Source organism: Lycium ferocissimum, chromosome 5, assembly GCF_029784015.1.
Source record: "Lycium ferocissimum isolate CSIRO_LF1 chromosome 5, AGI_CSIRO_Lferr_CH_V1, whole genome shotgun sequence".
NCBI lineage: Eukaryota > Viridiplantae > Streptophyta > Magnoliopsida > Solanales > Solanaceae > Lycium > Lycium ferocissimum.
In genome coordinates, this window is record NC_081346.1 from 72,835,495 (window position 1) to 72,850,466 (window position 14,972).

Genomic DNA, 14,972 nt, shown 5'->3' on the forward strand with positions numbered 1-14,972 from the left:
AATACGACATTCAAAAAACGAGAATATATACGTAGGAACGAAACTAAAGTTCAAAAAATCATAGACAACGTAACAAAAATACTATAATTTTAAATCGAAAAGGATAAATTAAATATAAAAAACGACGAAGACAAAGATATCAATTCAACATAAAAACAAATATTGAAACGAGCAAAATATCCAAATTCGTACCTAAATTTTAGAACGGATAACACGGACACAAAACGATGAGGAACGAAGAAGCAAAAAAAGAAAAGAAAAGGGCAAGCCGAAATAGAAAGGGTTTTAATGGGATAAGGGTAATTTCGTCAAAAAATATTCATTAAACGGGCGGCGAGGGCAAAAATTAAAGAAGGCATAAATGAAGGGCAAAATATAAAGACCAGCCGAAAAGAAGGGCACTCCGCGCAAAAAAAAGGGTTATATTTACGGAATATGACTATACTTTTCAGTTTACAAAATATATCAATAAATTTGTTACAAAATCTATACAAATCAGGTAAATTAAAAAGAATTAAATAAAACACATTAAATAAGGTAAGGAGATTGCTTTCATTATGTTATCCAATTTTCTTTCTCCAATCAAAATTAAAATATATTGTGACCTAATTTTCTCCATGCTCCGTTATTTCATCCACTTTTATCTCCCCATTCAAAATTAAGAGATATTGTTCTCTAATTTTCTTCAACTTTTATTCAAAAAGTCAATACTAATAGGTAGTTTTTATATACATCAGAAAACATATATGTATAATTTTTATATGCAATATGTATAATCGTATAAATTTGTTATAATTTTTGTATATGAAATATGTATTAAAATTATGTGTATTTCAATTATGATAAAGTGCATATAAATTGTATAAAATTTAATGAAAGTATGTATAAATTTTGAGAAAATATGTATAATAAATTTGTAATTGATACAAACCGATTCCATACAAAGTTCATACACCGAAAAATAAATTTGTGTAAATTTTTGTATGCAATATGTATAAATGTATAAATTCATTATAATTTTTATATATGAAATATGTATAAAAGTTGTATGTATATTTTGATTATGATAAAGCACATATAAATTGTATAGAATCTAATCAAAGTATGTATAGATTATGAGAAAGTATATATGTATATTAAGTTTTTTGATTGATACAAACCACATTCCATACCCGTATAATTTTCAACATTTTTTAGATTAATTTATATCGAATTTATTCGCATTCCATACACACTATGCGACATATATCTAAAAAATGATAGTATATAGCTGATTCCATACACATTTCATACATATATTAGTTTTCAACATTTATACAGATTTCAAACACCCAATGATCGCACATAAATCAAAATGATACAAATCAAATTTTATATACAATTAATACACATGTCAGTAATAAAAAAATATTTTGTAATATTGGTTTGAAAATTTATATTATGAGAGAAGATGAATTTTAGGTCTAGAAGTGGTGTCTATCATAGAGGGGAGAGAGAGAGAGAGAATCTTTTAAAAAAGGAGAAGAAGTTGATTGGTAACTATCCTATAATTAAGTCCACATTTAAAATCAGATTCTTTTCCTTAAAAAATGCCCAAAATCGTGGGTATCTCATTAAGTCCAAATCTGGTATTCTATTTGGTATACTTTATAATTTTGTTGGTATGTTTTGTAAATAAGAAAAAATATTTTTATGTTTTGTAATATAGAGTAGTATTATTAAGTCGTTTTCCCTACGATGAATACCCGCCCAATTATGTAGAACCGTGTAAGATGCCCATTGAGCACTTCTTGGATCAAGTTGTTGGGCTACAAAATGGTGAAACATTTACAAGTTATAGCACCATAATTGGTGATGATTCTAACAAGCAATGTGAGAAGCAAAACTATAAAGCAGCATTAGCAATTCATATGATTAATGTCACGGCCCAATTCTATCTCCCCTAGTGTGGAGACAGGTAAAATTCTGCTCCATTCGTTTCATTTTATGTGAACCTGTTCGATCGCATACGAGTATCATAAAAAAAGAATAGATTTTTTAAAACTTATATGACTTTAAGCATGCTATGATATTTGTGTCGCGAGGAGTTAATTTCATCGATGGTCGACACACAATTTTTACTTCTTTGTATTTATTTTGTAACAAAAAGGTCACTCAACTTAACTTAGATATCATGAAAATCACTAAACAATTTTTTGTGTACCAACAAAAGTCATTCAAATTTGCCTAAGTGTTACAGAGAATCATTTAGGAGGAAACAAAGAAGACGTTTTAATGATACTCAAGAAAAGTTGAATGATTTTTTTAATTACAAAGAAATTATTTAATGTCTTTATATGATACTTCAACAAAATTCCAATGATCTTTTTTGTTACAAAAGTAGTTTAGTAACTTTCTGTGATATGTGTGCAACATTGAATGATTTTTTGCTAAAGAGAATAGTTTAGTGACTATGGTGTAATAAAATAAAAGTTTTGTTACTATCCATTAAATTATCTCCGTCGCAAGTGAAATAAAAAGTTTAAGGTTAAATTATTTCTAAATATAAAATCGTTCTATTCTTTTTTGAACTAATAAAAGAATTTAATATCAGATAAAATGAAACTGATGGAATAATTATGTATTTTTTGAATGAAATCTTTCTTAGTAAAATTTACTAACATAAGATTGATAATGAGGAGTATTTATATAAAAAATCTACTCTAAATTTATAGACCATTTTTGGTTATTGGAGATCAATTTAGTTGGTAAACCTATTTTATTTGAACAGGCACCACGTCGGCAATGTTGTGAGGTAATCAATGGTGTTGGGAGCGAGCTACATATCAAAATTAGAAGTTGCAATTGGGAATCAGTAACGGTGCCGATTTACGACAAATATGGAGACTTTGCATATTTTCAAAGACTGGTTTGATAAATGAATTTTGTTAAAGAAATTTTGTTCTGCCCATGTTAATGTTGCGATTTCTTTGTAAGTGAGTTGTTGAAAATTAATGAGAAAATCGGAGTACGAAATAGAATTTTGTATCGAGTTATCGGTTAACCTGTTAAGAAATTATCGGTTTTGATTCGGTTTTAAATAGCCCTGTTAATTGGTTCCTCGAAAAGTTAATCAGAAGTTTCAATTTTGTCCTCTTGCGATATTTTTCTATATTATAGAAAGAGGGGTTTCAACATGGCTGCTTATATGCCATTTACAGAAAGATTGAGGGTTTTAGTAACTGAGCTTCACTTCCTAATGCCCATACGTGAAAGATTGAGGGTAATTTACTACAGATTTCTCCTTTTTTGGTACTTATTTCTTGTTGAGTGTTCTAATTAGAGTTCATTTCCCTTTCAATTGCTTTGAATTCCTCTTCGAAAAGTATTTCTTCTGATCTGGTAAGAGCGGTTCTCTTCATATTTCCTAATTTTGCATTTTTAGGGATGTTGTAGGGTGTGATTGGGTGGGGGTTCTCTTCTTTTTGAAGATTAGAATTGCAAAACAAGGAAGATTTTGGTCTTCGAATCTGATTTGATTCTTTGGTCTAGAATAAATGGTACGCAGATTAAGCAAACATATACCAACTAATTAGTACTGACTTAAAAACAGTACCAAAAAGTTGAGGTATGAAATTGTTATTGGAAGTTTGTTCTTGATTTGCGCCACACCTCTTTCATAGTTTGATTGCTGGAATTTTGAACCTATGATGTTTGATGATATGCATTCTTATTCAGTGCTACTTATTTAGGAAACAAGTTCATATACTAGAGGTTAATGGGAATTATTTTGTCTGATTAGCATAATTCAATCGGATCCTCATACTTTCTCTTTATATGCAAGACTTATATCTTTCTTTGATTAGTAATAAATATCTCTTATATATGACAACTGCTAGCGCGCATCATAATAATTACTCATGCATCCTTAATAATAGGGAAGTTGTTCAAATTACTCCTATCGTTGACATTTTATTTGGCTTAAATATATACTTCCTTAGCCTATTAGATTATAAATGCCCTTGCAGTTAAATATTGGCTCATTTATGCCGTCACAACGGCGTAGGAGTCTTTGATCTAAGGAAACACAGCGAATGTGACTTATCTTCTACCAATCCTCTTTGTTCTCGCTCTCTAAACATCGATTTAACAATCCATATCCATTAATATCCAGTACAGATAGTGAGAAGGGCAATCATTCTTCAGGAAGTGACTGTAGCCAAGGGCAGTTCCAGATGGTTAGATGTCGAAGGGAGGTGAGATTTTGAAGTCCCTTGTAGTTTACCGTCTGGAGATTTGGATGATTTGCGAGGGTGAGAGTGTCAAGACTCAGAGGAAATATAAAATCATCCGGGAATGATTTCATATCAGATTAACTGCTATAGATATTCCTATTCTCTTTTGAGTTTGGTGTGGAATTGTTTTATCTTTTTGAATTTGGTTGACTTCTATAAAATATTATCTCATTTAAATCCTTTTGTTTGATGAGTTTTGCTCCATTGATCCCTCTCAATTTCCTGAGGAGGAGGATGACAAGAATTAAAAAAATAAAAAAAAAAAAAAAAAAAAAAAGATGCATGGAAGGAAAAGGATAAGGATGGTGGGAAGGGAGAGCTTCCAAAGAACATGAAGGTAAACATATAGAAGAAATGACTCGATTTTACTTGCGATGAGACTGAGCAGCTGAAGGAGATTTCCATCCCTCCCATCCCCACCCCCAAACAAAAAGGAAATTGTTCGAGTGAGATATTGCTCAAATATAAGAAATTGTTCCAGTGGACGAAAAAAGGTGATCTTGGTTACGAGTAAAGGGCTTGGAGGCCACCAGCATGTGCCAAAGCAAACGTGTGTACCTCTTGTATGAAAGCATCAAAGCAAATATGTGTACCTCTTGCGTGGGATCATCAAAGTTGAATATGATCATCGTTGGTGACGAGAACTTATACTGGTACTGCTTTCTTTCTCATCTCTCACCTTCCCCTCTTTATAAGTGTTTAAATAGAGAAAGATGCAGGACGCGAACAAACCAACTAATACTTCAATATCTCAAGGCCAAGACTTTCTTTAGACCGGAAAAAGCCTAAAGTGAAGCAGCTTTGAATACTATTGTCATTCCTTCCCCTTCTAAGGTTAAAGGTAGTTTTGTTATTGGGGTGTCAATTTTGGTCAAAGCTTCTTTGATCTTATATTTTTACAAACACTAATTTTTTACCTTGTTTATCTTATGCGACAGGGCTCAATCGTTTCGTAGAAGACCACAAGAAATGAGGCTACACGTCAACTGACCTTGAAATTACTGCATCGCATTTTGTTAATATGTAATATTGTGCATATCTATCGCGTAAATCTAGGGACACCTTATGGAACTTGGTTTCTTATCAAATTGCATCAAGCAGTAAAATGTAATAAGCTCACAACTTGCAGTATCGTACTATCAATCTAAATTGTTAAATTTTACGATATTTATTTTGCAAATAAAGCTAATTGTATACTATACCCTTTAAACCTCCTTCATACTAGCACAGGCCATACACCCCTGGTATTATGATGCATCCCCATATATTACTTTACTACTAATATATAAGCCACAAGTTGAGGAGCTTCGGGTCAACATGTCTGCTTAGAGTAATTGATTCTATGTTGATGGCTTCTTGGTCATTTCACCTAATATTTGTGCATCGTTTGCTTGAGCTCTATGCTTAAAAGCTGGCCTTTTGGATTTTATTGACAAAAAATTTAAGTATGATTTTACTAAAATAACCTTTCATTTTCTGGGCCAAGAAGGATTATTTTGTAATTATGTCAAAATGGAGCAACTCTATTGGTTGATAAGAGGCTTTACTGTAGTTCACATATAAATTTATCACCACACTGACCCTTTTATCCTTTCCCCAACCCCTAGGTGGACCCCATTCTCCGTTCTTTCCCTCTCTTTGGTTATTGTTAATAGGTTATATTTCCAATACAATTTGAGTACTTTAATTAATTTTTTAACTGATTAAATTATTGTAGAAAATTTTGATCATTGCAAATATTTGAAATTCATGTACGAAAATACGCACCTGAAAATCTTTACTCAGTTATGTATGAGCTGCAAATAATTGTATTTCTCATCTTCCCCGGTTTATAAGGATCATAACTTCACTTAAACTTATTGATATATCCATGAAATCTTTGATAATTTAAGTAGGCCTTTGGCCATGAAAATCAAATATTTTTCACTTTATTTGGTATTTTGGAGTTGGAGTTGAAGATGGAGTTTTGTTTAGTTATAGTTTTTGCAAAAAATATTTGGTTTTTTTTTTTTTTTTTTTTAATCACAAAGGCCTGATTGCCAGATATATTCACTGAAGAATAGTTACAAAAGAAGAGGGGGGCGTCGCCTGACCTCTAATCAGTTTAATGGAAAATTACATTGTGATAAGGATGAAATATTCCCTTAAACTGGAAGCAAAATACATGATCAACTGACAAAGAAGTTAGCTTTGTCGTACCTTATTCTCAAATTAGGTAGCTGACAAGCATCCAAGTGATAAGCACCACGAATGATTCTAGGCAAAAATCTATGATCAGTCAGTAGCATAGGATCGTTCAAATTTGCACCATGTTTAGCTAGGCCATCCGCCACTTGATTGGCTCTCTCGTAACAATGAGTGACTTGGAAATTAGCATGGTTTAGTAGAGCTTGTAAGGAGTTTAGAATCTCTCCGAGCTTGGAATTTCTAAGGTCCTTTACGATTCAATCATATTCACAATCAAGAGAGAATCAAGTTCAAGGAGGAGCGATTGTAACCATTCATCATGCACCATTGTACACCAAACAATGCGGATTATTCTGTAATTATTGCTTTCGCATCTCGATGGTGCGGAGAAGGCAATAATTAAGCCAAGAAAATCCCTAATCACCCTCCTACCCTTTTACCTTTGAGCAAAAAAACTTCCATCGGTATTGATCTTGACCCGTCCATTCTCCGTTTCTTTTCCTCCCTTTGGCAAATGACTTTTGGTTTCATCCTTTTTTACATTCGTGTCCATGATGGAGGAAAATTGATCTTGGGGAAAGCATGTACATACGCCCTTTTGCAAATCAATCAATCGAAAAATGATTTTGCTTTGAACAGTTTAAGGCCCGATCTCCATATTTGTAGGGCAGAAGCTTTTCCACTTATCACTTATTGATATTTTAATGATCATCTTGTGAATGCTATTGGTAGCTCTCATCTTCCACCAAATACGCAAATTGCTTTTGGATTTTGATTTGTAACTTTGATGCCTGAGGAGCTCCAAAGTAGTTCCATATCCGTACCGCCAATTGTCCTGTGCAAAAAATGCTCCAAAGTTTCACGGTTAGAGGTTAGTGCGGCATTTACACGTAGGTAATAGTTGACTAACATGTTGTTTTTTAAATTTACAAAGTATATCATCAAAAGGAAGCTTCCTTCTTAACATCCTCCATGAGAGAAAGGATATTTTGAAAGGAATCTTCTTATGCCAAACTTGATGGATGAAAATAATTAGTGCTTACTCTATTATTTGCCAAGCACTATGATTATCAAAATTACCATCCATGGAAGAATTCCAAATTGCATAATCTTGTTTATCGGGATTGCGCAGGTAGATATTAAGAATTCTTCGACAATGTTATAGGTTGATTGTTTACCAAGTTTCCTCTCGTTCCAAGCATTTCCTTCTAGGAAATTCTTCAATGATCTTTTTGGATTTCGGAGCATTGGGCCATTGAAGAGCTAAAGCTCCATTTCCCATCAGTTATACCAAAGTTGCATTCTCCATTGTTGATTTTCCTGACATAATATTGTTTTCTACATAAAATTTGATGTTCATCATTTTTCTCCAAGTATGGGAATTCCATAACTCTTTTCTGAGCCTTATGGATGAATAGTAGAATGAGTTCACTTAGAAACAGGAATTTAGCCCATGTGGATTGATTGGTTGAAGAAATTCCACCATCGTTTGGTTAAAGGTGTGATCTCTTGTAATCTTTTAATCCCAATGCCACCCTCCTCTTTGGTTTTGCACAAATTTTCCCAAGAACTCCAATGGTGTTTGGATTTTTTCTGGAACCCCTGTAAAATCTTTTATGTTTTTCAATAAGCTTGAAAGTTGCTTTTGGAGGGTCCATAGCGACGTTAAGGGTGTACTTTGAATAGGCAAAACATGTTTAATAAGAGTTAGTTTCCCTCCATAAGAAAGAAATTTTCCATGCCAACCACTTAACCTATTAACTATCTTTGTTACAAGACCATCGAAATATTCAATCTTCCTGACCAATATAAATAGGACGCCTTAAATAATTAAAGGAAATTGCTTTTTAAAGTCTCATTCTATTGATCCTGTAGTTGGCCGTTAAAAAGTTTTCGTGATAAAAAAGCTCTTGTCCCCATTAACTTTCGACCATGAAGAGCTCCTCTCATATCTACCGAATCACTTTCATGTTTTTAACGGATTTAGTTTTGCCTTGTAAGATAACAATGTCGTCCGCGTAGGCAAGGTGATTGATTTGCGGTCCCTTCTTGTTCATGGAGAAAGGAGAAAAAAATTGACAAAAAACCTACACCACAAATTTTCCTTTTTCCCCAAGTCTTGCTGCCAAGCATTTCCATATAAAACAACCATCTATATATATTATAAAAGCAGGACATAGGTTTGGTGATGTGGCGCTTTCTAAAGCCATAAAACATATTTATCTTTTTTCTCATGTTTTTGCTTTTTTTTTTCCTCTTATTTTATCCTTTATTTTATTAATTATTTAAAAAGAAGCCGAATAGTCACTTTGAGTAACTTCTGGCACCTTTTACATCCCAAACTACATGCAACGAGTCAAACTTAACTCCCATATTAATTGAAGGTTTCTCTGAATTGTTGCCTTCTTTTGCCCACCAAAAAAAAAAAAAAAGAAAAAGAAAAAGAAAAAACATAAACGTATTTGAAGTCGTCTTAGTACAATGCGGTACTTGCTGCCATATTTTAATTGAAGGATTCTAACAAAATTTTGCCTTAACAAGATCTCTTTGTTTGATGTCAAAATTTCTAAAAATTGTCACGTCTTTATGGAGAGATCAAACTTCTTTAAAAAAAATTCCCATTCTACAGCAGCAAGGGTGAATTTTAAAGAATTTATATCATTAATACAGTAAATTTCTGGTACGTTTTCCAATTCATTTCTTAAATTAATTTATAGTGTTTTTTTCTCTTTCTGGGTTAATCCATATCTCTACAACATTTTTGTAATTTTCCATTTTCATTTGCTAATTTACTTTTCATTCCTTTTCCCCTCATTTGTGTTACGTTAATCAATTTCTTTATTTGCCGTCATTATATAAATGGTGGTCAAGTTTGTCGACATGTAACATGCAGATTGAGAAATGTGGCTCCGGAATTGTGGTAGATGAAAATGTCAAGCGGGAAAAGTTCGTTATAGAGTATGTTCGAGAAGGTGAAGTTCTTTCACTTTTGTTTATATTTTCCTGAAGTATTATTATATTTTTGTGCATTCTAAACTTCATTCACTAGGCAAATTGAAAATCTGATTTCATCCAAGTTAATGTTCAGTGCTTTTGGGAATAACGAAATTCTTTGTTTTTGCTTGTGTGAGATAAAGTAGGCGTTTGGCCATGAAAATCAAATATTTTTCACTTTATTTGGAATTTTGAAGTTGGAGTTGAAGATAGGATTGTGTGTGGTTATATTTTTTGCAGCGAAATCATTTTGGGCCTTTTTCTCTTATTTTTTTTTCTTAATTTTAAAAGTTGAACCGTCTCTAATTACAAATTTAAAATTACTTAGCTTTTTTCCTTCCTTAACATTTTTATTTATTACATATATATTTTAATATTCATTTCGGTTTCAAGCTTCTTCCCTCCCTTAAACAATTTATTGCACTTTTAGTTTCTTCTAATGGTGTTTGACCATATTTTCTCCGTTTCTTTCTAAACTGTTTCATTTACTTTTAAATTTTAAAAGTTGCTTGCAAAAATAAATTTATTACCTTCCTTATGCATCTTTAAAAATTTAAAAATTCTGAAGAGCTTTATTCTCTCTAACCATTTCGTTTCAAAAGTTCGAAAAACTCACAAGTACTCATCGAGGAGCCAAAAACAATAAGCATGATGGATCATTAGGATGTGACACTCCTCTTAGATCAATATTTTTTTTTTCCGCACATAAACTGAGACAAACCCTCTAAAATCAATTACTAAAGCAGGTTTTTTTAATAGTAATATAGATATATAGAATTATGGTTTTTTACTATAAAGTAGGTTTGTTTTATATATTAATATATAGATATTGATCATATCTTTGACTTACATATGACATATATCTTTGACCAAGAAGGACAGTGTTGAATTTTAAGGAAGTTCGTGATTGGGTTGATATATTATTTACTACGAAAGAGTGACTACCAGTTCAGATGAATTCACAAAGTATTATTTCCTTGACCTATTAGAGCATAATTTTAGAAATTTTAATGTCTCATTAGATGTTTTTTGAGAATTGAATAATATTAAAGAGGATTACTTCTTTATTAATGTTAAGGGCATAGTTGGAAATACTTAACAATTTTTGTTTTGAAATTCTTAAAGGTGACACTTATTTTGAGATAACTTTTTTTTTTTGCTAAGGTGACACTTATATATTTTAGGACGGAGGGAGTAGTTCATAGTAGAATCACGAAGACATGCAACGCAACTTTGGGTATAACCCAAAGCCATGAAGGATTCGAAAATGTATTACATGAACTCTCTCTTATTGATTTACCTCTACATAAAGGATAATACACTTGGCTTAAGGGTAAGGATGTTGTCACTGTCTCCAAGCCAACTTGACAAATCTTTGATCTCTGCAGATCTTTAATCTTGAATAATAAATATTTGTACGTTGTGAATTGAATATCCAATAACCGCGCGGAGCGCGGGTAACTTACCTAGTTTCCATATAAAACAAGCAATGCTAAGAATGGGTAATTTTTAACAACAATACAAGTATACAACACATATATCAAGATTCTACGATCCCTCCCCTGTAAAATTTTCAAAAGGTTACTTGCATAAGACCTTGCGTGTATATCAGGTTTGGGCTAAGGCAAATCGACCCATTTTGTCTTGCGAACAACTCTCATGTTCAAGTCAATTTCTTTTCTTATTCTCTAATAACCCGCTAGAAAAACAGTTTTAATTTCTTCTAATCAACGAGAGACACTTTCTTTTGAGATACCAAATGACAGGTCTTACTCGGCAACCACATTTTGTGTTGTTTCCTTTCATGGAGCAAGGCCACATGATACCTACAATTGACATAGCTAGATTATTAGCACAGAGAGGCACTATTGTCACAATTCTAACTACACCCTCAAATGCCAAAAGGTTCAATAGTGTCATTGCTCGTGCAATACAAAAAAGACAAAAAATTCATGTAATTCACCTCAATTTCCCAAGTATAGAAGCAGGGCTACCACAAGGTTGTGAAAATATTGACATGCTTCCATCAATAGACATGATGAAAAACTTCTTCAATGCAACTCAAATGCTACAAACACAAGTGGAAGAGGTACTTCAAGAATTGGAACCATCACCAAGTTGCATAATATCTGATATGTGCTTCCCTTGGACAACAAAAGTAGCCAAAAAAATCAACATCCCTAGGTTTGTTTTTCATGGGATTTGTAGCTTTTCTTTGTTGTGTTTACACAATTTGAGAGAATTGAAGGTGTTGGAGAGTGTTGATACTGATGATGAGTACTTTTTAGTGCCTGGACTTCCAAATAAAGTTGAATTGACCAAAGCTCAACTTAAAACTTTGGTTGATCCAAGTGATCTTTATTGGAAAAGATTTGGAGAATTAAGGAAGGAGGCAGAGGATGAAGCTTATGGGGTTGTTGTGAATAGCTTTGAGGAGTTGGAACCAGAATATGTAGAAGGATTGAAAAAGGCCACAGGTAATATTGAATCGTTAAAGCAGATTTCTACCATCTTATTTAAAAGCTTAAGATGTTAGGTAACACGTTTTTAATTGCTCAACAATATTATATCTCAGCAAGCGCCCCCTCACGTTTTGACAATATATTTTTGCTTTTGGGCAAGAGCTCTACCTGCTCTGAAGCATGTTCAATTATGTAATGGCTATCTTATCTGCTAGCCTCACTCCCTTTCTCGATTGGTCCAACCTTCTCTATTAGCTTGGTTCTGTAGAGGATCATGCTAATTACTGGGGTGCTTTCAATTTTTTTGAAAGATTAGACTGTTAGAGAGAGTATACTATTAATTAATTAGTTACATTATGTCTCAACAGGTAAGACGGTTTGGACGATTGGTCCTGTTTCCTTGTGCAACAATGAGAAAAAAGACAAAGTTGAAAGAGGAGAAAAGGCCTCAATTGATGAACAACACTGCCTAAAATGGCTTGATTCTCTTGAATCAAACTCTGTTCTCTTTGTTTGTCTTGGAAGCCTATCGCGCTTGCCAACATCTCAAATGAAAGAACTTGCACTTGGATTAGAGTTATCTAAACGACCCTTCATATGGGTCGTTAAACATATATCAGATGAATTCGGAAAATGGCTGAATGAAGAGAACTTTGAGGAAAGAGTTCAAAAACAAGGGATTTTAATCCATGGTTGGGCGCCACAAGTACTAATTTTGTCCCACCCTTCGGTCGGGGGATTCTTGACACACTGTGGATGGAATTCGAGCATAGAAGCAATATCTTCCGGTTTGCCAATGATCACTTGGCCATTATTCGCTGAGCAATTTTGCAATGACAGGCTCATTGTAGATGTACTCGATGCAGGAGTGAAGGCTGGCATGGAGAATCGAGTGATGTTTTTAGATGAAGAAAAGGTGGATACACATGTGAAGAAAGATGAGATTAAGATGATCATTGAAAGAGTAATGGGTGAAGAAGAGGAAGCAAAAATGAGAAGAGAAAGAGCTAAAAAGCTTGGAGAAATGGCAAGGAGGGCTGTGGAGGAAGGGGGTTCCTCTCACATGAACTTGACAAAACTAATACAAGATGTCACAGAGCAAGCAAATCTTGAAAAAATCTATGTGAAGTCTAATTAATAGTATTTGATAATGTATTGCAACATATGGTTCATATGAAGCGTTCGAGGGCATTTGATAAAATTGGAACGATACGGAGAAGATCGGTGTAACTTCTAAGCCAGGATGACTCACGCAAATTGAGAAATGGTTTAAATCGAGAAATGACTCACTCAAGGATGAAGCTTGAGTAGATTGCCAATCATGCTGAGAAAGTTTCTTGTTTACAATCTATAGTTGGAGTTGCCTATTTCCATCTAGATGTCGCAATTTCAATTTGTAATGTCTTACATATGCATGTAACTGAAAATTTTGAGCGAGTATAATCCGTTTTTCGTTTTCTTTTCGTCCTTGTTTTCTTTAGTTTAGGATCGGTATCCAAAATTTATTAGACCAATTAATTCGAATTGACATCTATTAAGGGCTTTTATATTTTCAAATTTTGAATGGTTAATTTACGCAAATGTCTTTTTAAGGCTATTCTTTAGATTTTGTCTCTATTTTAAAAGTTGTGTTAATATAGCCTTTGGGGCTGATAAAATATTAGACTGTCTTCTAACGTCTACAAAATTTTAAGTTTGTTCCAAAGTGACTTAACGTCTTACATGAAATTTTTAAGTTTGTTCCAAAGTGATCCTTAAATCGTGGTTTAAAAGATTCATAAATCGCAAGAAAAATAAATGAGGATCAGTTATTAATAATTATATCCCAAGAAAAGATAAACAAATAAATATTTCTAAGTTTGTTCCAAAGTGATCCTTAAATCGTGGTTTAAAAGATTCATAAATCGCAAGAGAAATAAATGAGGATCAGTTATTTATAATTATATCCCAAGAAAAGATAAACAAATGAATATTTTGGAATCCGAACTCCAGATAGTTGAGGACAAAAGGATATCATTTTTTTCCACCACTTTCCTTTTAATTTGGTGGTTTTCTTTTTGTCGTTTACATGTTTTCTTGAAGCATCTAATTGCTTTTGACTTACATATATAGCACAAAACAAAGTGATTAGGTAGGTAAAAGTTACGAAGTTGTAGCTAAATTATTAGGTTGGAAAACCCTCAATGGTGCATGATCATTTTTTGGAGCCTTTTGAGGACAGAATTTAACTACTCTTTTGTTCTTTGTTTTAATCTCTTTCACTAATTTGCATAAAATTGTCATGACCTTAAAATTTGTCTCATCCATTTCATCCTGATCTAACTGCCACAGATCTCAATACAACTTTCTTATTGTACTAGATGTTGATGCTCGTGCGAAGGCCTAATATGAGCTAACGACGAACATAATATTAGTATGATAACATTTTTGTTCGAAGAAGTATGTGAAATTATTTGGTTTCATTTCATCAAAGTTTTGTTCCATTGAAATCTTTACTTTCTATTGGTCTAACCAAAACTTTAGTAATATAATTTAATAAAGTAATCATTGACACCAATTTTGTCCCACCTTTCCTCAGAAATAACTATTTTTTACTTCCAATATTTTTTGCAACTTTAAAAAATAATTATTTGCATTTTTTACTATAATTATTAACTTTTATTAATACCGGCATTTCATTATCCTGTCATTATCTTTTACAACCGTTACTATTATTATTATTATTATTATTATTATTATTATTATCATTATTATTATTGTGTTATTATTATTATTACCAGTATTCTTATAAGTCGTATTTTTATCGTTTCAAGATTTTTTACTTATGCACACGCATCGCATTTATCTTCGCATAATTTAATAATAGCATTTGCCTAATGTTGAATTTCAAATATATTATCGCACGCAATTACGGCATCATTTTATTTTCATCTAAATACTAATAAATACATATTTTATATTTGGGGATATTTTAGTACACTCAATATATGATTAATTTAAAATGGGTCTCTTATTTAAATTTAGAAGCCAAACAAATTTCTTCCATCCCCAATAT

General features: G+C 32.5%; 1 protein-coding gene and 1 pseudogene across 1 annotated transcript; both read left to right on the plus strand.

Moving 5' to 3' along the window:
* Window positions 1–10,945: 10,945 nt before the first annotated feature.
* On the plus strand, window positions 10,946–13,380 carry LOC132058547 (UDP-glycosyltransferase 73C4-like). Its single transcript, XM_059451014.1, has 2 exons — window positions 10,946–11,932; window positions 12,286–13,380. Exons 1-2 carry the CDS (start codon window positions 11,215–11,217, stop codon window positions 13,053–13,055), a joined length of 1,488 nt encoding a protein of 495 aa, XP_059306997.1. The 5' UTR covers window positions 10,946–11,214; the 3' UTR covers window positions 13,056–13,380.
* LOC132058639 (U6 spliceosomal RNA) lies at window positions 13,085–13,196 on the plus strand (annotated as a pseudogene).
* Window positions 13,381–14,972: the final 1,592 nt, after the last annotated feature.

Coding starts and splice junctions, on each gene's coding strand:
- LOC132058547 (XM_059451014.1), top strand. CDS start 11,215: ATGACAGGTCTTACTCGGCAACCACATTTTGTGTTGTTTCCTTTCATG. Junction 11,933..12,285: donor AGGATTGAAAAAGGCCACAG/GTAATATTGAAT, acceptor ATGTCTCAACAG/GTAAGACGGTTTGGACGATT.